Here is a 25010-nt window from a genome sequence, read left to right as displayed (position 1 = left end):
CTGGGCTGTAAATTTAACTACAGAATTAAATCATATTTTTGGAAAAAGCTACACCCAAAACAGAGCAAGTTTTAGGTCAACGGGCCAGATGCCATGTACCTCTCTGCTGCTGCCTTTAGTATTCATGACTCCATGTTTTGCTAAGCTTTTTATCTCTGACATTGCAGCTCTTGCAGAGGTAGATGAGGATCTACTGGGACAGAATCTAAGGCCCTTGTCATTGGGAAAGGAGATCACTATGGACTTGGGGAGAGAAGTGAAGTCAGCCTAGAGGGTAACGGAGAAAATGCAAAACCTAGATGAGCTTAAGGCAGAGAGGTTCATTGCGTACATGGGAATATTAGCAAGATGGCCTTGGCTTATAAGAGAATTCCCCAATACTCCATGAGCTCTAGTGGATCTGTAACCTTTGGGATCAAATCACATACCATCTTCTCCTCAGAACTTATGAGGAATTAAAAGAGTCAGAGATATGGTCTTCAAAAATATATACCCAACTATTCTTTCAGTATGACCTAGGATGATGTATTTTCCAGCTACTAGAAACGTCAGCGTGGACTTTGAACTGCGATCAAACCAAGTCAAGCAGAGGATGTGAAAACTGAAACCAGGCTGATTTTTAGTGTTGCCATCAAACATCTCAGAAAATTCAGAGCAGGTAGACATGGAGGCAAGGGAGTTGGGTGGCAAAAAATGGCATTCTCTTAACATCAATTATTTATGCTAACATACACAATGGCTAGGGGGAAAATTTTTAATTCCAAATGGGCTTTTGTGAAAGGTTCTCAGAAAGAGGATGACAATTAGATAAAAGATAATTCAGAACTGGTCAGAAAGAATAAAGACTTAGAATCAAACTGTAAGTTAGAAGAGGCAGCCATGTAAGAGCTAAGTGAATAAGGATCAAATTCAGACTCTAGTTAAAGCAACAGAGACTAAGCAGTCAAGAAATATGCTGCACAGCAAGGACAGGAAGAAAGACTTGGTCTGGCAAGAAAAAAGAATCTACAACAGAGCATGAACCTGTGGGGGGTGGGTGGCAAAGCTTTGGTCTCATTAGCGCCAGTGTAGATGAGTTCCAGGGCACACTGAGTCTTTTCTACAAGGAGCCGCTTATTTAAGGTCCAGCCCCTCATCTAGCTATCTTTTATAAAGGAGGTGAGCCCCATGAACATAGTTCTGATGTCAATGCCGTCAAGAGATTGGTTTTGGAAACAGGGTTGAGCTGGGGAGGGAGAAGTGGGGCAATGAGGTAACATAGCAGACATGAGAATGAGATAAACATGTACAACTAACTTATCTGTTGGAATGAGTTGACTCAGTAGGGGTCTGGGAAGGATCCATTCCTAAAAATGGAAAACCAAACTTTCCCTAGGTTTCAGGAAGTGACCATACCTATTCTAAGACAGAATACTTAACTAAAGGACATGATGCTCTGCACATATGCAAATGCTCGAGCACCTAATATTTATAATCCCTATGCCATTTCCCCTTCATTAAAACAAAGAAAAACAACAACAACAAAAAACCCTAATACCACATGGCCTTCTATGAATCAAGCAAAGGCAGCTAGCTACAGAGCTTGCTTTTAGACAGCTTCAATTGGGAAACCAATTCTTCCAGCATTTTCTGCACAGCATTAATGTCAGCAACAGACATAACTACATATATGAAAAAACTAAACATATTTATGGCTGTTAATTTGGTTGAATAATGTTAAAACCTGAAGGGGTTTGAGAAATAAACTCATCCAACTTCTTTAATTATTCAACAAGGTCTCTGAAGTTCAGAAAGTCACTGGTCCAGGTTCTTTTAGGTACATTGAGACAGAGCTGGGGCTCTGCAGGGTTTTCTTATTTCCAGTGTGAGGATCCTTCTATTTACTATGCTATAAGAATGAGCTTTTTACTTAGCCTTAATAACTAAATTGAGACCTGACTTTTAAAACTGGGAAAGAAGAACTTTAAAAATTTATCAGTGCTCCTTGGCCAGGTGGCTCAGTGGATAAAGTGTTGTCCTGGCACACTGAAGTCAAGGGTTTGATACTAGGTCAGGGAATATACGAGAGGTAATCAATGAGTACACAACCAAATGGAACTAAGTGGAACAGTAAGTTAATGCTTCTCTCTCTGTGTCTCTCTTCCTCCCCCCCACACCACCCCCTTCCTCTCTTTCCCTATAAATCAAAAAATTAAAAAAAACCCAAAAAAACATCGTGTTTTTTTGTTGCGTGACCAGACGGCAGCACAGTGGATAGAGTGTCAACCTGGAAAGCAGAGGACTCAGGTTCGAAACCATGAGGTCGCTGGCTTGAGTGCAGACTCATCTGGATTGAGCGTGGGCTCACCAGCTTGAGTGCAGGGTTGCTGGCTTGAGCCTGGGGTTGCTGGCTTGAGCCCAAGGTCACTGGCTTGAGCAAGGGGTTACTTGCTCTGCTGTTGGTCCCTGGTCAAGGCACATATGAGAAAGCAATCAGTGAACAACTAAGGTGCCACAACAAAGAGTTGATGCTTCTCATCTCTCTCTCTTCCTGCCTATCTGTCTGTCTGTCTGTCTCTCTCTCTCTCAAAACAAAACAAAAAATGATCAGTGTTATGGAAACTACAGATTATATACTAATGTCCTAGGCCAATAAAGATTGGTATACAAAAAAAAAAAGTATACCACAAGAAGTAAGAGAGGTCATCATTGATAAACTAAAGTAACAAGAAAATATTAAAACACACTTAACCCAGGACCCCCAAGAGAGAAAAATGACAAATCAATGACTCAGCCTGAGTTATGGGTACAAATGCCAAGGGTCAGAGAGAATGCAAGTCAATGAAGAAAAGAAAAGCCAAGAAAACACTGTGAAGAAACCATGAGAGTTCTACTGACTTTTCCATTTAAATCCCTGATGATCTCCATTCTAGAATCAGGATCTAGCTTCAGCAGATACTAACTAAATGGAACTAACATTCCACTGTTCTCGGGCCACAAACCACATCTGTTCTAGATAAAAACTGCAGACTCTCTCAACCACAGCCTACTCTATATAGTATCTTTGCCAATACTCCAATGTAAGATTTTCTTACATTTTCCTTATTTTTAAAATAAAAGATAGTTCTTACCAGAAGCTCCTTTTTCTAAAAGATACACAGCTTCTCTTAGAACAGATCACTAATCAACAGATTATACTCTGGGGCTTCAGTAAACATTTTACAAAGTATTTCTTCCCTTTTCTCACTCTTCCATTCCATTGCTATCCTCACCCACATTCATTCAATTTCTCTAATGCAATCTTGGAAGGCAGCGTAGAAAAAATAGTCTATCTCTTCTTAGCCAGAGAACTAAAAGACAACACCTCATGAGAGCTGATCTACAAGGCCTCCTTTGGTCCTTTCTCTTGAGAGCACTGAACTATCAATAAATTAGCAACAGGTCTGCCCTAGACCTGACTGGGCCTAGAAGCACTGTTACTTCACTTCAGAGTGGAGAACAAAGAGGAGGGGTGCCTAATGGGGGACCATTCTTAAATGGACCATTCTTAAATTTCTGTATTTCATTCTTGCTTTTAAGTCTCTTTAGGTGGTATTTTGTAATTTCTACATCAGGACCTGTTCATCTTCTTAAGAGCTGGGAAACTTCACTTATGTTAAATATGCAGAAGAAACACTCCAAGTTCTAAACTTTTCTACACTTTGGAAAAAATGAGTGCTTTCTCTTGGCCCGACTTCTCCTTCCCCTAAAACCAAAAATATAAACACTGAGTCAGAAATACTTATAATGTCTAAAAATAGATCAATACTTCCTCTATCCTTCCCCACAAAAAAGATTCCTCTACATACAAAAGTACAATCATTAACTTAATGGCAAATAGAACCTAAACAGTCACTGAATTACACTTTTATTTTAGCACAAAAATAAAAATGTTATAAATTACTATTCAAACAACAGAACAAGAAACTTCCTCTCCACTTCTTACTATTTTCAAGGGATTAAAATGATGTACTGTGCAAGAATTGTACAACACAACGGCCTGCTTAGCCCCTACTCCTCTACCCTATAAGTTGGTGAGCTGAATTTTAACATTCAGACATACACAATTTACTCAGTAAATACAAGCTACTACATGCCAGATACTGCTTCTATAGAGCTTAATTGTAGTTACGAATGTTATAGTTGGAAAAGAAAAGGACACTATTAAAAAAAGTTCCAAGGATTTAAAGATGTTGCCTCAAGTTTAAATATATTCCATATAGAAGCTGTCTACAAAATAAAATGCTGAAATACTAACTCTATGACATCTTAACTCTGGAAGCTACCTTTCTAGAACATTAATTTACAATGTAATCACATCTGGGCAGGTCCCTTAGAAAAATATTCTCAATTAATGCAGAGGTAACACAGATTCTGTGGGTCAAAACTTCTGAAACAACTGATGTTAATATTTTGGAACGAGAAGTAAGAATGCTTTCAGATAAACTTTATAGGAGATGGACTCTTCCAGACTAATGCACATAATGCTATTATAACTACAGTCATATCTTAATCATATCTGGGTGTATATATCAGGGCAAAACTGGCTTTCGGTATAGACAAGATTTTATATACACATGAGGCTCTGAAATTACTATGCAGCAATTCAGTGTCTTAGCTCCTTAGCTACTTTAAATTATAAGCTCCTGCAAGGTACATACATCAGTTTTTGCTTAATTCCTGGGCACAGAGGAGGTGGTATATTATAAATGTCAGATGAATAAATAGATGTAATTAAAGCATCTCATTACCCACTTTGTACCAAAAAGTATCAGAGAAAAAAAATTTTTTTTTGAATATGAGGCTTTGTAACCAGCTAACAAAATAACCAACCTGTACTTTATACTTTAAAAAAAGAGCGGAAATTGTAATTGAATAGTTTATGCAACTACAATATCACAATTAACAGTATAATGCTCAATGTTATGTCTCCATTTACTGAAACTGAAATCAATATTGATTACTTGATTTTATAAATACCTCTGGTATGATCTAGCATTATCACTCCCAGGTATGTTTCTTTCAGTATGCAGAAGGCCAAGGTCTCAATACTGTGGGGAAGTGGCAAAACCTGGTCCTGTCATGATTAATTCTTTACAAATACTTACCATCATGAACCAACGTTGTAGAGTTCATTTTAAAGTCTTTGGTAGATTATCTTTATGATAACTAACAATTTTACCACAGATTAAGTCAATGGATTCTGAACTCTGAATGAATTCGTTGTTATTCAGTAGCAGAGTCAAGTCCTGAAAGATGCTAGTTCTGTGGTATCGTAGTAAACCTCCAAAATGTTCAATGTGTTTGTTTCAACATGCAGGCTACCACTTAAGAAGTAATTCCTTGTCATCTCCCTGATTTCATGGCAGAGACAAATACAAAATTTTGACATTGTGTCTTTTTGTGTGTGTGTATTTTTCCAAAGTGAGAAGCAGGGGAAAGGCAGACAGACAGACTCCTGCATGTGCCCCATCAGGATCCACCTGGCAGGCCCACCAGGGGGTGATGCTCGACCCCTCTGGGGCGCTGCTCCACTGCAATCGGAGCCATTCTAGTGCCTGAGGCGGAGGCTATGGAGCCATCCTCAGTGCCCAGGCCAACTTTGCTCCAATGGAGCCTTGGCTGCGGGAGAAGAGAGAGAGATAAAGAAAAAGGAGAGGGGGGAGGGGGGAGAAGCAGATGGGCGCTTCTCCTGTGTGCCCTGGCCGGGAATCGAACCTGGGACTTCCGCACGCCGGGCAGGCCAACGCTCTACCGCTAAGCCAACCAGCCAGGGCAACACTGTGTCTTTTAAGTGAGCATTTAGAACTGCTGAACTTTGCAAAATATTTAAAAATATAAATTCATGGTATAATTGTACTGTTACCCAGAAGACTGACTAGTAAAACAATCAAGGTAGTATAACAAATGATAAAAATGTTCAAAGTGAAATGCTTACAGCAAGTTTCTTAGATGACAGATATTTTTTTAAAAACTGACCTAAACTTAAAAATATACCTTAAAATCTTATCACTTTAAAAATATGAAGAATTCACATTTGTTCAAAATTTGAACATACATATTTAAGGCAGAATTTCATTTGAAAAACGACTGTTTGGAGAAAACATCTATGATAACAATGGACAGGAATACTTAATCAGAATTAGAATTTCGCTTCCATACTTTTCCTATCACATTTATTACCTATGAATTTAACCAATTATTGATTTATATTATATATTCTATTTACTTTCAAAAAGACCCAAAAATTGTATTTGGTGCTTTAAAGGGCATGCGATAGCAAACAAAAAGTTTTAAAAACTAGAATTTTAAATATATCCTAAAATATAAGAGTAAGAATATCTTGTCATTAATAAGAGAGAAGCTAAACAAAGAGCCTCTATGTTTCTGAAGTACAAACATTCTTTTTACGATAAAGAACAAATAATTAACAGAACTGGAAACTTATAGCATAAAGTCACTGTTTTCATTGCAAACTTTATTTATGGCCCAACATTGTTCAGCCTTTCTAATACACTTTATAATATACTTATTTTAAATCTTTCAATGAAGTCATTTAAGATATTCTAACAAACGCTTCCATTTATAGAACACTTTTACAAATACCATGCTAAATATTTTAAATACACTGTGCCTTCATCCTCACAATCACCCTGCAGATATAATTTCTTTGCTAGGAAAAAGAAGGTAGAAGACACATTTTCATTCTTCGTTGTTTTCCTTTAGTTTTTCTTTACTTATACTTCTTTAAAATATTGTTCTGTTTAAAAGAAAAATGTATCCCATCCTTGGCTACATTCTTCAAATGTCATATTAAACCAATTTAATTGGATGATCGTCCCCCCACTAAGGAACAAAAACTCAAGATTTCATGTTTCAATTCTTGAAAATATAAAAGGTAGCAATAAAACATTAAAAATGACAAAAATATTAAATTATTAATTTCTAAATTGACTCAAGGATCGCTCCATTGATATCATCGTGTTCATTTTGTTCCCAAATAATTCCTTAGAGCCCCCACCAAATTCTTATTGGCCATTTCTTACTTCTCTCTGACTTACTGAGGTTTTATTATAAATTCTGATTTTAAGGCTGTTTCTTAATGTTCTTCATCTCACTCCACTGCTTTCTCTCCCCCTCCACTCATCGGACAATGTTTACATACTGTAACCAGTTCAATCACTCTATGTAAAATTGAATTAAAAATTACCGACTGTAAGACTCTGACACTCATTAATTGGGGAAATAATTATTTTATATAGCTACATATCACTTTACAGAATAGATTAATTCCTTAGTCAGGCTAATTTCTATAAACCAAATCATTCTTTCATCCCTGGTGGAAAAAATGGGTCCAGACTCACACTTGTGAATAATACACATTTTTTTTTAAATCACACATTTAGAATGGAAAAAACTAAGAAATAATGGTAAAAATTATTTCAAAGTTAAACAAGTACCATACCATAAAACATGTTTTTTTATCTAAATCAAAGCAAGAAGACATGTCCTTCAGATTGTCTGCCTCTTTAAAAATGAGTATTTCCTGCATTTTCTTCATGCTAAGTAAGTATAGTGAAACCCCCCTTGCCTACATGATCAGATTCTATTTCTCTTATTTTAAATTTCTTTTCTTCACATACCTCTCTTTACATATCCACAGAATTGCTAGTAAAATTATAAAAGTTCTTAATGCAGGGAGGCCCACATATAATTTAATTTAAGAGTGCTTAATAATGTAATTTTGCAATATGGTTCATTTATTTATTTGTCCATTCATTCTTTTCATTCATTCATTCTTCAAATATGTATTAAGTGCTGACTATGCACCGGCAGTGTAGTACATGCTGGGAATACAGTGATGAACAGAGCATAAAAAATCCCTGCTCTTGTGGAGCTTACATTCTAGTTCCTCAAAAGGGATCTCCAGCTAAAGTATAAATTCTCAAAATCCAAGAGGAAAGCTTTCTGAAAGGCTCTATTAGTCAGATATCTCAAAAAAAAGCAAAGGCTACACTAAGTACTACATTTAATATTTGTAATGTGTTTTATTTTTATCAAAAATAAAAATAACACCCAGAGCATTTGAGATCCTGTTTCCTGGCAATGTCATCAGTTTGATTCAAACTCTTATAAAAATTCAAAAGAAAAAAATGATAATAACATCCTGTTAAGTTTATTGATTTCCTTGCATTTTAATTTATATTTACTACTTCTAATATTCCTCAATTTACACTTTGACTATTAAATTCTACTAGTTCTTTTAAAGAGAGATAACCTTTGAAAATTTCCAGCCTAACTTATGATCAACAGGTACCAACTAAGTGATGGTGTTCATAAAAGCAATTCTTTGTTATAAAAGAATCGGCTTCACAATTACAGGACTGTTTGCCTCGGCTGCCTCTGCATGACTTAACCACTGACGGGGTTTAACTGGAAATGCCAGCACTTGAAAGAATTTGTTAGGTATCTTAACTTCCTTCTTTTTAACTGTCCCATTAATTGAACTTACACTTCCTAGTCAGCATGAATATGTGGTAAAAGCTATTATTAAAAGCTAGGCCTTCGCAATGGCAGAGATTATAGCGAATTTTTACTCTGCTTTGTTGTCAGAGTAGTTACTGCTAATGTGCTCTGGAACCTTCTCCCACTGAGCTCTCAATTCCTGCCTCTGCCCTTGCTTACCCTAACCAAAATTCTTGAATTAGTATTTTAAGTTGAATATTGCCAGGACACATCTATTGTCAAGCTCAGTGGTGCATCTTTTTGTGGGCGTCTCCCTCTTCATGTCACAGCCAATGGTGATGTTTTCTACTGTCACCTGCAGAACTCTTTTTGCCCTGCTTTACTCTCTGACAGGACACCTCGGGAAATCAGCAGATTTATAAGTATGCCAGAGTGATAAAGGATGCAAAGTTGGGAACTAGAACACCAACTGTGCTCTGCATGGGATACAGAGACCCAGGCATACTGAAGGAAACATTAATCTGTGTATGATTTCTACATTTTAATTCCTATATTTATTCACCAAATATTTACTGGGTGTTAATTAGGTTCCAGGAATTGTTATATAGTTGGTATCTTTTAATGGGAATACACCAGCACTGCTCCAGAGCAGGAGTGGTATCCCTGACCTCCAGGTCTTATCTCAGTTTTCAGCTTATTTGTCCAGCCCAGAGAGCAGGTATCAAAAAATGAAATCACAGCAGGCCTTTAGAAGTCTTTAGAAGCAATAAAAGAGGGAGAGACATAATTCTACAAAGAGAAGTCTGTATCTTTCTCCTTCACAGCTGTGGATAGCCCTCACTGTCTCTACCCCCAGTTTTAATTTTCTCTTCTTCATTCTGCCTCATTTCAGGAAAATGGAATATATGTTACTTTCTATACTTCCTGAATTACATTCACATTTTCAGTTTAAAAAGCAAACCAACTGAACATTTCATATTTTTATCCTGCAACAAAAAACATTTTTGATGCTTCTGTATTTGGGGGGGGGGGGGGGGATAGGTCTATAGTCCTTGAAATTTCTTTCAGAAATTCTCCATTCATTAACTCAGTAAAATAAAATTCTATTTTGACAAGCATAAATATTGCATTAAAAAATAAAACAAAAAACTGTACTTCAAGAAAATAAATATAATCAAAGTTAATAAGGCATAAGTATAAAAGGTAAATATTTCATAAAGTAAATAAAAACCTATCCAAATAATTGTCAACAAAAAATGGAATAGAAATAAAGGCATTCAAAGGAAAAGGGTTATCATCATTTTTTATGCACTGAAAATAAGGATTCTCCACTCCTAAGAACCATTTCTGTGTAGATTGTATCACAGTTACTTATATTTTCCATTTTACAATTTCTCTCTTCAGTAGTTGCTACAAACTGTAAATTATTCAAACACATAATTTCCATAAATATCTTCCTAAAAACACTATATAACCCCCATTATATAAGAATATTACAGTATCTTTTCTTCATCACACAAAAACTATAATAATTATAACTTTTTATTGGTCATCTTTCTACAGAAATTATTAGGATTTAGCCTTACCAGAAATAATATACATTATAAATACAACTTTTAATAAACTACTGACCATCAGACCATTATGTTGTATTTCTAGAACATGATATCACAAATTAAGCCATTAATTCCAAAACAATAGTTTATTAACAAAAAAAGTACAAAGAAGTACAAATAGACATCCTATTTTCCCCCATTATGGTCCACTATCTATCTATCTTTCAGTTCATGGCATGACTTTCTTGAGCTAAAAGAATGGGTAAAACACTTTCTAAAAGGCCCTGAAGAACCATCCACAAACAAATCATTATATATTTAAATTATACAGTCCATGTCAATATTTTAAAAATGTTTTATCTATAGGAGTTGCCATAAAGCCTCTTCCTTTGCAATACACCATGTACCTGAACTGAACAAAAACATCAGGATCAACATCCAAAATTCATGTTTGTCAGACATAGGGAATACCATATCACTAGTAATGTTGGCCTTTAAGGAACAGTTTACAAATGAAAGCTTAGAGGTGTCAAAAAGGATTTTCATAGATATTTACTAAAAACACTTCAAGCCAAAAACAACTTAACTGAACTAAACTGAGGTACATGGAAAACATTCAGCTTAGTTGTTTTTTGCACTGACTAAAATCAAAGCTAATCTTACTGCTTATTTCAATTTTCTTCAAGATTGTTTTCTTTTCAATTTATTTTGTTAAACCTACAGTTATTCCATACTTCTCTACCAGCCCTAGTACTTTCTCTCGGTAATTCCCAATACTTTGTGATTTCTCTCACTAATATCAATATAGATGGAATGATTTAGTAAATTGCCATGTTCAGCAAATAATGCCCAATTTGCTTTTCTGCTATAGCTCATCAAGACAGAACACATGGGATTACTTTACTGATGTTCCTAAAAACCTTGTGTAAAATTTATTCCATTACATTTTTTTTGAATGGTAGCTCAAGTCTTTTAGTCTGAGGAGGGAGACAAGTCAGAGCATTGTATTTTATTTTCTACTTAAAACTATTCTCATAAAGAACATGAGTTCAGTGTTGGACTAGGCTATAATAATAACATTAAAGTGCTACACCAGTGATACATTTTTTTGGGACCTGGAAATTCACATGACCACTCACTAAACATAAAATCATCATTCCACAAAGATTTTATTCACATCAAACTTGCACAGTAGCAAAAAAATCAAAACATAACTAAGCCACATATCAAAGAACAATATACAATAGATTTAAAATTCTCAATGGCATTGGAAAGTATTTCCATAAATAACATTTACAATTCTAGTGTTAGGTCTTTCAAGGTGTCTGAAGCTTCACAGTGCTAGAATTGGTTTTTATCAGAACATGCAAAAATGTGCAACACAATAATCCATATTAATGACACAAAAAAGCACACTAGTTATTTGTCATTCCAGCACGGCCATGCCACTCTATGTTCTAAAAACAAACAAACAACCCCCCAAATCCAGGTCCCATTCATTCTTCAATTATGCCTTTAGTCACTCTGCTTTATTATATTCAAACAGTCACTGTTAGTGCTCTTCACCACGACTTTCAGGTTGACGTCACTCCCTGCCTGCTGGCTGTCAGGACTGGGGGACGCCCCTCTCCCAGACTCACCTTCTTCCGGATGTCTTCATCATTTGCTCCCAGAGAGGCATAGAGCTTGAATGCAGCCTGGCGGAGTTCATGAGCATGTTTTAAGTCGTGATCAAGCTATGGGAGGGGAGAAAAAGATATGTTCCAAGTCAGTCCACAAATTAAATTTTCAATAAAACTAATTGAAAGGAGTTGAAGAAAAACGTGTTTAACAACTATTAACATATCAGTGTTCTCGCTGAATTCCTATTATTTTTGGGTTCTGCTCACATGACTGAGCCCCAGCTGTGTTTGTGTCAGCATGATCTGGAATATACGCTGCCTGCTCTTTGTGAAAGTGAATGCCACAATTTTTGATACCAGCATATCCAAAACCATTGTGAACCTCTGACCCCTAAAAATCCAGTGATCCCAGACGGTAGCCTTAGTGGCATTAACGCGTGCTCATACTGGCTCATTCAAATACTGTCCTCAAAAACAAGACACACTCAGGCCTCGCCAGCCCAGAATAGAGATGATGAGTTGAGTGCTGCTGCAACAGTGTCTTTAGCAGATTTCCCAACATGAGATTAGTGCCAGCCTAATTTCAGCATTTAAAAAACTTTTAGAAACGGGAAACTTGTGAAAATCCTTAAGATTACCATGGTAATCTTAATTTTTACCTATTATAGTTATCTGAGATTTATGTTCAGGGGACATTTTTGATAAACTTATTAAAATTACTTAGTAGTAAAGCATTTAATGCTATCTTTCCACATACATAGCTGGCTTCTAAGTTATTGATTTTTCCACACACCCAATTTATCACCAAACTACCATAACAAGAAAATAGAAGCTTCTTTTCAGGACGATTTCAGTGACTACAAACCAGTAAATATACAAAGCTTACCAATAATGTAAAATTTTATAACTAAGAGGTAAAACTTCTTCATGTAGGTGACTACCACTTTCTCCAAATGAGTTGCCTTCAAAAGGTCGCCCTTATGTAATGATACTAAGTGTTCAAAACATTCTCAGACACTCTTTTAAAACTTCCTAAAGAGCTAAGTGGCATTTTAGCTATAAACCTGACCATCATCTATGGATGAACTAAGAGAATTTGAAGTTAATTGTTACTGTTTGAAGATACGGAAGTGTTTGAAGATGGGGAAATCTAGCTGGAGGACATTTAGAGTAACAACACCACACAAAACAAAACAAACAGAACAAAACAAAAAACCCTGAATCTCATCTGGGCTGGTTCTAAAGGCAATTCTTTTTCTTTTTCTTTTTGTATTTTTCTGAAGTTGGAAACTGGGAGGCAGTTAGACAGACTCCCGCATGCGCCCGACCGGGCCCAGCATGCCCACTAGGGAGCGATGCTCTGCCCATCTGGGGCGTTGCTCTGTTGCAACCAGGGCCATTCTAGCACCTGAGGCAGAGGCCATGGAGCCATCCTCAGCGCCCAGGCCAACTTTGCTCCAATGGAGCCTTGGCTGCAGGAGGGGAAGAGAGAGACGGAGAGGAAGGAAGGGGGAGGGGTGGAGAAGCAGAAGGGCGCTTCTCCTGTATACCCTGGCCGGGAATCGAACCCAGGACTCCTGCACACCAGGCCGACGCTCTACCACTGAGCCAACCGGCCAGGGCCGAAGGCAATTCTTAAAAGCAGTTCTATCATTACCAGCTAGAAGCAGCGGTCATTGGGACTTGGACGTGAGTTGCAAAGTATAGAATTGTGACAACAATTCCAGTGCCATGTGGACTTTTCCTGGAGGTGGACTTTTCCTGGACTCCTGCTCCTTGTGACAGCTCATAACAGACTGAACTGGGGTTGGGTTGCATTTTTCAGGGATTTGGCATGGTGTTGGGGCCAACTTGGACTTGGTGAACATGTTAAGGACACTACTCTTTTAGGGATTCTTGCTGTATTGGCCAAGAGTTTGCTTAAAGGCTTTAATCACTATAAAAAAAAATAGAAGACTGAATAAAGATGATGTGGCACATATACACCATGGTATACTATTCAGCCATAAGAAATGATGACATCGAATCACTTACAACAAAATGGTGGGATCTTGATAACATTATACGGAGTGAAATAAGTAAATCAGAAAAAAACAAGAACTGCAGGATTCCATACATTGGTGGGACATAAAAACGAGACTAAGAGACATGAACAAGAGAGTGGTGGTTACGGGGGGGGGGGGGGAGGAGAGGGGGAAGGGGGAGGGGGAGGGGGGAAGGGGGAAGGGGAGGAGCACAAAGAAAACTAGATAGAAGGTGATGGAGGACAATCTGACTTTGGGTGATGGGTATGCAACATAATTGAATGACAAGATAACCTGGACATGTCTTCTTTGAATATATGTACCCTGATTTATTGATGTCACCCCATTAAAATTAATAAAAATTTATTTATTAATAAAAATATATATAAGTTAAAAAAAAAAAAGAAAGTAAATGCCATCCCTGGCAAGGCTTGTATTGAAAAAAAAATTTCTAGTTTAAATTATTTAAAAGTCATAATATAATGAATGAATAGGGAATTTCCTGGGCACTACAGGGAAATCATGATACTAAATGCTAACTTTTTTCTTAAAAAAAAAAAAAAAGAGCAGTTCTAAAAATATTCTGATCAAAGCAGGCACTGATAGATTATGGGAAAAACCTCCAAATATATAATGAGGAACACTCATTTTGATGTGTAAGCCCTAAAATATTTATTGTAAAAGTTTTAGCTACTTTCTAGTCATAACATATATTAGAATGCCGAGTTAGACTAATATACCATGAAAATCATATATTTATTAACATGTAAGAATTTCTATCTGTGTGTTAAGTATTTATACTTTTATGGTCAGAAACCACTGGATAATCCATCATCAAAAATAAAGTTGACAAAATAAATTAATATTCAAGTTTTGCATTAAAAGATCATTTAAAAAAATTACTATTATTCTAGTTTTACAGTGATGAAAATAAAATGAGAAAACCTTAATAGAAGGGATAATCTACATACTAGTTAAATGATTTGCACATGCCTAGGAAAGAAGTTATTGTAACTGTTTCCTCATTCACACGCTCTATTTGCCCTCCTGGGATGGCCAACTAGGGGTGTTCATGAGGCCATGGTTAGGACTGTCTATGTATCTCTATACCACTGAGACACTGTCAGTGTGAGCAAGCAGCCAGAGGGAAAACAGACAAGGCAGCTGGTTCCATATAACCCATCCCCTCTACTGGAAACACAATCGCACTGAAGGAAGAACAGGCATATAACTTTAATACATAGAGGGTAGTATACATTATCTGGGGCATTGCTCCATTGCAACTGGAGCCATTCTAGCACCTGCGGCGGAGGCGCAGAATGGAGCCTTGGCTGCAGGAGAGGAAGAGAAAGATAGAGAGGAAGGAGGGGGGAAGGGTGGAGAAGCAGATGGGCACTTCTCCTGTGCCCTGACCGGGAATCAAACCCAGGACTTCCACAGGCTGGGCCGACGCTCTACCACTGAGCCAACCAGCCAGGGTGGTAGACATTATTATTACAAACATCAGTGAAGGTATTTAGGCCCTTCCTGAGACAGAGAAAAGATAAACTCTTAATAGCTCATTTTATTTTCAATATTAAATGCCAAATGAACAGCTGTCTACCAGAGGGATTTTTCTGGAACTTAGGGGCGTGGGAGAAGTCAAGAAAACAGTTTTTAAAAACTTACCATTGGGACCACTGGTATCAAAATGCAGTCACATGAAACAGTACTGGTTACTAATTAGGAGGCAATGCTCTACCATGACCTTCTTTTTTTTTTTTTTTTTTTTTTTTAAATTATTTTTGTTTATTCATTTTAGAGGAGAGAGAAAGAGAGAGTAGGGGGGAGGAGCAGGAAGCTTCAACTCCCATATGTGCCTTGACTGGGCAAGCCCAGGGTTTTGAACTGGCGACCTCAGTATTCCAGGTCGACGCTTTTATCCACTGCGCCACCACAGGTCAGGCTACCATGACCTTCTTAAATAAACATTCTCTAACATAATATTTCTCTCTTATGCTTAGAGAAATAGACATGACAAACAGGCCCAGAAAAACAAAGTCGATGGAATATCTACCTATCCTAAGGAATTTATATTTTGAGAAAAAGTTAGCACAATTTGGTCCTTGATGGTAGAGGTTAAATGATACTTTAGCTGTTGCTAGCAGACCCAAAGGACAGTATGAAACTGCAAAAAGGAAAGAGAAGATGGCAAAAGTTAGAAAAGGTGGCAAAACAGAAAGACAGTGATGGAGAGTTAAACAAGGGTTCTCAGTCACACATAACAAAACATCACCCTTGACCTAAAGAATGAGAACAATGCAACAGAGATTCTGGGAACTCGAAAAGGATGAGACAATATTGATATAATGTCAGTAATCAGCTTAGAGAGCAGATGCTACTATTTTGGGGGTTTAGTTGGGAATTAGGGATGCAATTTTTTTCTTTCATAATGATCTTAATAAAAAATTTCTGACAATGAACATGAAACAAATTGGACTCAAGACTCATAAAGCAACATCATCTATGTTACAAAAGGTAAAAGATTCCTTTATTATAAGGGCTTTGAACTATATAATTAGTAATTGGTTCAAAATAGTGAACAGTAAGCAAAACTTTAAAAAATCCCTTTCTTGAACTGCTGAAAAGGAAAAGAGAACATACCCTTTTAATATCAGTGATGGCGCTCACTGAGCTGGGATACTTGAAATAATCAGCAAGCATGGCAATGAGGTGATCAGTAATGCTAGCAATTCTCTGTAGCTCAACATCTGGTTCAATCAGATAGGCGAGTGTCTCAGCTCCTTCCACTCTCTCCTCTAGCAATCTCTCCTTACTGCACATTCGAACCAAACAAGGCAATGTCTGGAAGGTAGTGAAATTAATTATTTGCTTTTTGGTAAAGTCAAAAGCCTGATGGAGAGCATATAGTGATTGAATCAATTCAATTATTTTTATTGGGAGTCATGTTTGTGATCAAATTTTCTATACTTACAGAAAATAAGGTGTTTTTTTAAATGTAAAAATATACAAAATCCAGTGCATATTAATAATTTATGCTGGCACACTAATCATATGAAGTACATTAATACAAACTCTAATTAGACTTTTGTGATCGATAAAACTAAAGCTTTATTGTACAACCTTATAAAAGACATTTCAGAATCCCTAATAAATCATGCCTGATGCTTCTGCACCACGTATGTATTAAATGACATCCAGCAGTTTAATCAGGAAAGATTTTGCCTTAAGAAAAAGTATGCCATTTTTTCCTTAGTGAGTAATATGACTGGGATGGTTTTTATTTTTTATTTGCGGATTAATATCTACAATTGCAACAACAAAAAAAACAAACCTAAAGCTTTAAAATTCAGTGATCTTACCATTAGATTCCATCGGTTTTCCTCTAACACAAGTAATATATATTAATCAGAGTTCCTAGGTTTTCTGAATAGCTCCTTGGAAAGAGTAGTATTTAGTCGTCTAATTTTACTTCTGAGGTCCTTGAAAAATTTTAACACTGGTCTTGGTTGGTTATTTATCTAAATAAGACTCTCAATAAAAATATCCCATGTACTTACTATTTCTAAGGCTAATAAAATAAATCCACTTTAAAGGCTAATGTGGATGTAAAAACTGAAATGTTACAATTATTAGAAGCCTTTCTCAACTACCAGCCAATAGTGCTTTGCTCTTTTCTAAGTCCCCATTATATCTTTACCACAGTTTAGCACTTTATTGCTTCCTGTTGATTTCAGACACATTCAGGCTTTTCAATACAACCCTAGGCTTCCAAGAGGAAAGCCCTGTTCTTATTTTCCTTTGAACAGTTATTAACATTTACCAATACCATAAATTCATATATTACTGAATTTCATGCTCATCACCACCACATGAATAAGAAAAATACTATTAACCTAGCTTACCAATGAGGAAGAAAAGGAGGGTAGAGTAGTTAAAATAATAAAACAAGGTCCTTGCACAGAAGGCCTTAGTACTCTACACAGACTTGTTTACTTAGGGAGCCTCAGATCTAATTAAATTAATTGACTTGCTTCACCAAAGACTAATGTAAACATTAATCTTTTATCTTGGGGTTCATTTTGAATGCTGATAGTGGGAACTCTCACATTCATAAAATGATGCATGAATAATTTACTTACACGTTTCGTTCTTTATAGCTAATAAGACATTCAATGTATTTATACTGTTATTCTTACAATAACCCTGAGGGACAGATGAGCAGAATTACTACCTCCATTTTCATAATTAGGAGTCTGAAGCACCAGAAGAATAGGGTTGTGCCCAAGGTTACCAAGCTAGGGAGTGGTGGCAGTGCTAAAATCAGGTTCCAGGTCTTGAGACTTTTAGGGCTAGGTCTCTTATCTGGGCTTTTCTGACTTCTAGTTGATTTGGACATCAATGATGATGACTGTTTTCATGTATTATTTATTTATTCTTTCTCATTATGCCTTTTGATTATCTGCCATGAGGGTGACATGAAGTCTATCTGCAGAGCTAATGAATAGCTTCCTACAAAATTTGCAAACAAGGAAAATCAAGGGTTAAAATACATTTTCTATTTCACCTGACCTTTACATATTTTTAGTTTCTACATTCTCCTTACACCATATAAATAAAAAAGGTCTGAGAAGGAAAGAATTACTTCACTTTGACTTTCAAAACACAGCTAAACCAGTTTTTAAAAACTATATAAATGGCATCACACTGAAAAGAAAATCATGGTGTTCGCTATTATTTTATTCTATGCACAAAAACTATAGTTACAAATGTGTAAAAAAAACTAGGAATACCAATATTTATATTCAACACTTATATGACTGGATAATTTTCACATGCTTTTAGAGTATTAGTTAGCTCACCTTCAATACAATACAGCTGTCATCTGTCCGAATTGCTCCAGCTCTACACATGTAAGTTAAACTGGAATAAGAGCAGAAAGTAAGTTTTTGCTTGTGTCTTAAAACTTTAAAAGGAAAATTACTGCCTTTCAGATTTTATGGGGGGGAAAAAAAGACAACTACTCTTATTTTAAAGGTTTTGATATTCCCTTATCTGAGGTTCTATTAATTTAATAAAGAAAACTAACTGATAAATAGACACTAAGCCAATTATTAAAAAAAAAAAAAAAAACAGCCCACAAAATTTTTCTAAAAATAAATGGCCTAACAGTTGGATCAAGTTTGAAGCTAGGTCCTGGGCACATCAGAGTTCTTTCTACTTTTCTCTATAAGGTTTTATGTTTTAAATTTTCCATAATAAAAAGAAAACAACATTAAAAATAAAATATAAACTTAACAAAGTAAGTTTAAATGAAGTTGAGATATTTCAGCTTTAACAGCAGAAATATCACAGAAGCAGCCTTTAACTTCTAACACTTATAGGTATCCATAAGAAATAAAGCAACTATTCAGAGGTTACTGGTAGTGGCTTTAAGAATTACACAATAGCCTGACCAGGTGGTGGCGCAGTGGATAAAGCATTGGACTGGGATGCGGCGGACCCAGATTTGAGAACCCGAGGTCGCCAGCTTGAGCGTGGACTCATCTGGTTTGAGCAAAAGCTCACTAGCTTGGACCCGGGTTCGCTGGCTTGAGCAAGGGTTACTCCGTCTGCTGAAGGCCCATGATCAGGGCATATATGGGAAAGAAATCAATGAACAACTAAGGTGTCGCAATGAAAAACTGATGATTGATGCTTCTTATCTCTCTCCATTCCTGTCTGTCTGTCCCTATCTGTCCCTCTCTCTAATTCTCTGTCTCTGTAAAAAAAAAAAAAAAAGACAATAATTTACTTCTATTGAAAAACAATTTACCTTCACAATAATATCTAGCTTTGAATAAGAATAAAATTTCAAAAAAAGAAAAACATTACTTTGTATTACCTAAGCAGGTAATGAACATTAAGCACTTTAGAAACTTTAATTAATGACTTTCCTTTTTCAATTAGATTCCTTTAGTAAGCTGGGTGAAACCCTCCCCCACCCCCTACCTCCATGTTCTGGCTTCTAAGAAATGCTAAAACAAATCAGTAAAATTATTTTTATTTATATTGTAGAGGGCTGAATTCTTAATAGCTGTTATCATTATCTTAAGGCTTGTTGCCCCATTGTTTTTTAAAATCAGTTCTATGATAGGATTACCTTACTTACAAGAAGCAAATGCTTTTGAAGTTAAGACCAAAAGGAAACAAACAAAAAATATAATATAAACAAAAAATAAACAATTCATGGTTCATAAGTATTTCGCTGAAAATTCTTCATTCTCATCAAAATATTAGAAAGTCATAGACTCTTAAATAATGAATCCAAACAATTCATTTAGTAGAGAACCCTATACAATAGGTGTTCAATCTATCTGTTAATGCACTGATAATTACAGAATTAGCATATATTGAAGGCTTATATGAACCAGGAATTATGCTAATAAGAACTATATTATAAACTATTACATCTCTGTGAGGATTTTTAGTTTTGTTTTTCATAAAATAAGGAAACCATTCTTTGAAATTGTGCCATTATTATCAACTTCAACTAATTCTCACTCCATGTTTCTGTATGTTTATATTTTCCTTGCCTAATACTTTTAGCATTTAGTATATGTGTTGGTTAATTCTCATCTAATTCTGTATCATTTCAACTGAAATATAGGAAGGAAATGTAATTAAGTAATTTTATGTAGGCAGTCTCAGATGTTATATGAAATTTCCTGTGCTGCATGCTATTGAATAAACAGAGTAAAAACTCACATCCATTCCAGAAAATGTGAAACAACCCAAGACTTTCAAAATTCAAGATCCCAAAACAGGATGGGGATTGAAATTAAACTAATCCATCTATCCAAAAATGCTTTAAGATATTGATAAAGCACTATCTCTCTTCCCACACTGTCTTGACTTTTACCATTTTGCTGATGTTAGCTGCATCTCAATAGGCTTATCCCTCTGTAACATCTTCACAAAAATTTGTGGTAACAATTCTCCATCAACCAAAACTAGAAACAAAGCAAACAAAAAGAATTAAGGAATTCTATAAATCTACAAAGTTTATAAATTAAATCATACATGTGCCACTGAAAGTTCCAGCCTACCATTTACCAGGGTCATCGATACCTGGGGGTTTTCAAAAGCTAAAACTGAGAAGCATTTCAGTGCCTGCATTCGAACCTGTAAAAAATTAAATGAACAAATTTATTTAAAGTTTGTAGATATGAATTTGAATGTCTTAGAAATAATGTCTGAAAAAATAACTTAAATCTGCTAAAGAACTAAAGAAAGGACTTAAGGGAATAGAAAAAGATCTATATATCTGAAGAGTGCAGTGAGTTAAAATTAATTGTAAAAGAATAAAATTAATCATGAAGTAAAGGAAAAGCTAAAACAGCAAAGTAGAAATAATATCTAACTAAATAAATCCCTAATCAACTTTAAAAAAACACTATAAAAATACAATATTGGTAAGGCAAAGGGAACTTAATAACAATTATCAACTGCCTTTCAAGTGGGACATTTCTTCCCAAACTACAAAAAACAGACACCTGGGGGGGGGGGGGGGGGAGTAGCTCGTACTTCTATATGGGATGAGTGAAAGTGGGGAAAAGAGGAAACAAAGTTATAATCAAAGTTTGAAAAGGACTAAACTAATTTAACTCTTAAAACACCTATAAATTGTGTTACTATTCTTTAATACTAGTCTGGGATGACACCACCAGCCCAAAGTCTTGACCACATACAACGTATTTTTACATTTGTAGGAGACCCTATGAGAGCTGTTATTCAGTTTTTCTGTAGTTTTCACAAATGATCTAATCCTTATTTGCAAGCCTGAGTCCACATTTCAGGTTCTTATGTGTGGAACCTGGGACTGGCAGAATGGTAGTTGAGGTATGAAGAAACACTTGGGCAATACTTCTAACCCTGTGACCTCTTCACCAAGAGTGAATTTAGAGCATCTGAGGTAGGAAAATATACATAATATCAGCAGGCTGTAATAAAGCTAAGGACCAAAAGAGCAGGCTAGGGTCAGCACATGTGGATGGGAGACTAAATGACAGCTTCTCTGCTCTTCAGGGAACTCTGGTACACTCAGCTCTAATGTGACACAATAAGGACAATGTTCCAATCTTTGCTAATAATTTGCTGGCTGAACAACAAAAAAATGTCCAAAGTCTTAGCTAAATGCCTGATAATACATCATGATGACACTTATATAGAAAAGACAATAAAGAAAATCTAATTAACAAATCTGAAAACTCTTAACGTTTTAACTCAAAATATACTGCTCACAAAAATTAGGAAGTATTTCAAAATGAATACGAAGCGATAACGTATCCCCAATTTTTGTGAGCAGTGTACACGACAGAATATATTTTAAATGTTGATGTATATGTGGGTATATGCTGTAAGTCTGAGTCACTGGGGCTAACTAAGGCTCTCAAATATGGAATCCAAAGTCTTTCCTGATACAGCAAGCCAGTGCTCCCACAGACTTCAAGGCATTAGCTTTGGCATGGACATCTAATTGGAAGAGATTAATGATCACAAGTGAAAATCAATAGCAACTTATGCCACAAACCATATCCTAAAAAAAATGGAAAGGCAAGGGCAGTTTTTTTAAAAAAAACAACAAATTCTGTAAGTGATACAATACTCCATAACATTTTACTGATAAAATACTACTCTTGATCATAATAGCTATCAAAAGAGCAATAAAATATGTGGGTCTCTCTCTATAGCAAGATTCTAGAAATCAAAATAAAGTATAAAAATCTGGACATAATTTTGAACATCTTACTTTGTAAGATACTGAGGTTAGTAGGTGAGCAATATTCTGAACTGCACCATGGTTAAATAAAATTGTTTGATGATCTGGACCCTGCAAGAAAAGAGAATATAGTAATACATTAAAAAGAGCAATGATTCATTTCAATAAAACATTTACTTAAAGGTAGAAAACCACACTCAATACAATGCAGAATTCTCAGTTACCTTTCTCTTGTATAACTCATCCTCTAAAAAGCAGAGTGGATACTATTTTTAGTCCTGCAAGGGACTGCCATATCCTATCTCACTCCAGTTCTATACAGTTACTGCCTCCCTACCTCCCCAATAAGGAAGAGGCACAGAAGCTAACCTGGCACAGGCCCTTTGCAATTCTTAAATAGACACCATCACAGCAGCAGAACCACTATGAATTCTGTATTTCATGGGCACACTCTCACCCTATGCCCACAGGAGAGAAACAGTGTTGTCATTTTTATAACTTAAGACTGGTGAACTAGTGAGGAGATCTCTAAAATTAAATATATAATTGCAAGAAGAACTGGAGCAGAGACTAATCTCCACCCACAGGAAGTGTGAATAATGGATGGTGGGAAACACAACACTCCACAACTGAGATGTGAATAAGGTGTTTAGTTTGTTTTATCTCATTTTTTTTCTTAAATTTACTACTTCTTAGAATAGAAAAATGAAAAAATAGGAAAATTCAGGTATTTTATTTTTCATCAACCATTTTCTACTAATCAATTTACTTGAGATCTTTAAAGTAGCAGAAGCTAAGATATTAATGCAAGGCTTCGAATTTGCCACAGTTTTTATTCATTATTTTTATGTCCCACCCACGCACCCACCTACCCATTCAAACAATGAAAAGTCAATTAAAGCCAAGGCAGGGTAGTATGTCATGCTTATAGTTATGCAGAAGAGGAAAACAGCACTGAACGGTAGACTACCTGTCCGGGTTTGCCACAGGAAACCCAATACTAGTCTAGAGAAAAGCTCTCGGACCAATTTCTCCAACCCATTGTTTAGCCAAGTAACAACTACCTTACAGGTGCTCATTCCTTCTTGGACCAAAATATCTATCACTTGAAGAGGGGAGATTAGCATTCATACTTCTGAATAACAAAACAGCCATATTCTATTTTATAGGTAATAATTCCCTAAACATTTTATATACTATTAAAAGGGTCCCTATAAAAAAAAACCAAAAAAATTTTCAGTAATTTCTCTTTTAATTTCTGTACATTTCCTAACTCCTAATTTCTTATTTTTAATCACTATATGATATTCCAGTTTACTAAAACAAACCCTAATTACTTATTTTAGGTAGTTTCTAATGTCTCACTAATATAAATAATGTTTTGTTAAATTTTATTAAAGCTGCATCTCAGTGAAGATCCTTGAGGAATGAGGATAAATTCCCAGAGCACAACTGCTTGATATATGTATCACTATGTATTCCTCCAGAATAGCGCAAACTTGCCCTTGTAACTTAAAATACTGTCACTCTCAGGACACAGGCTGATAGTATGCTGTCTTCCTACCTCATTCTTATCCATACACCCACAATCATAATCAAAGGTACTACTCTTTATTTGCCATGTGCTGGACACTGTTCTGAATGCTTTACTTGAATTATCTCATTTGAAACACAGGAGTCTCTGGTTAATTCATTATAAAGATAATGGTGGAGACTCTACTGGGGGAGCCAAGAAAAAGAAGGGTCCCCTAAGAATCTGAGCCATTGTTTCCTTACCTAGTAATAAGTAAATAACTAGAATAAATTGTGAAGATCAGCCTAAAATAGCCTTGGCTGACACATCAGCATACTAAGAATTTTTGCCTTTCTTATAAATTTTAACATCCCAATTTAAATACTGGCAGTGCTTAGCAGAATAGCTAAGTAGCAGGGTGCTGCCTCCACCCCTTGTACCTCACTGTCTTTCTACCACTGCATTCGCCAATCCGTTCCCCTGCTTTGAGGTAACTAATAGATTTTTTTAATATCTGGCAAGACATTATATAATGAATACATAAGTATATTCTTTCCCATTTTATGTATGTTTATTTATACTATATATAGTACTATATATACTATAAATATATATTTAATATATAGAATTATACATATATAATGTACTGTTTAAGTATAAATTTTACATTATATATATAGTCTTAAACCTTTTGTTTCTTTTATAATCTATCTCAAAAATCACTCATATCAGTACATAAAGAGCTTTCTTCTTTCTTTTCATGGCCTTATTCATCCTTATTCCATTGGATAAATGCCCCATACTTTAACTAGTACTCTATAGTTAGACATGTATCTATTATAAACATCACTTCAATGAATATCCAGATGCAAGTATCTTTTTTTCTTCCCCCCTAAGAGCTGGATCATCTATAGAATATCTTTATTGGTGGAGTTACGTTTATAAATGATGGCAAGATCAAGTGCAATGCAATTCTCTAAATAAAATGTTTCCCACCGTTAACAAGATAAATCGTAATGCCCTCATGATCTTAAACTCCAAAAGACAGGT

At 35.7% G+C, this 25010-nt stretch overlaps 1 protein-coding gene across 5 annotated transcripts in view; it reads right to left on the bottom strand.

Annotated features, from left to right (window-relative positions):
* ARMC8 (armadillo repeat containing 8) overlaps positions 1-25010 on the bottom strand; it is a 115484-nt gene that overhangs the window by 33662 nt on the left and 56812 nt on the right. For 4 of the 5 annotated variants that reach the window (XM_066245060.1, XM_066245057.1, XM_066245056.1 and 1 more), the window contains 6 exons: positions 22478-22558; positions 20775-20850; positions 20588-20678; positions 18549-18609; positions 16330-16530; positions 11681-11776 (listed from right to left, as the gene is read on the bottom strand). In XM_066245060.1, coding sequence (XP_066101157.1) covers positions 11681-11776; positions 16330-16530; positions 18549-18609; positions 20588-20678; positions 20775-20850; positions 22478-22558 — 606 coding nt within the window. The remainder of the gene's footprint in view (positions 1-11680; positions 11777-16329; positions 16531-18548; positions 18610-20587; positions 20679-20774; positions 20851-22477; positions 22559-25010) is intronic. The other variant, XM_066245059.1, reaches the window with a different exon arrangement.

This window comes from Saccopteryx bilineata, chromosome 10 (genome assembly GCF_036850765.1).
Source record: "Saccopteryx bilineata isolate mSacBil1 chromosome 10, mSacBil1_pri_phased_curated, whole genome shotgun sequence".
In the NCBI taxonomy this organism is placed as follows: Eukaryota; Metazoa; Chordata; class Mammalia; order Chiroptera; family Emballonuridae; genus Saccopteryx; species Saccopteryx bilineata.
The sequence above is the reverse complement of the archived record's forward strand: the minus strand, read 5'-3'. Positions and strand labels throughout refer to the sequence as shown.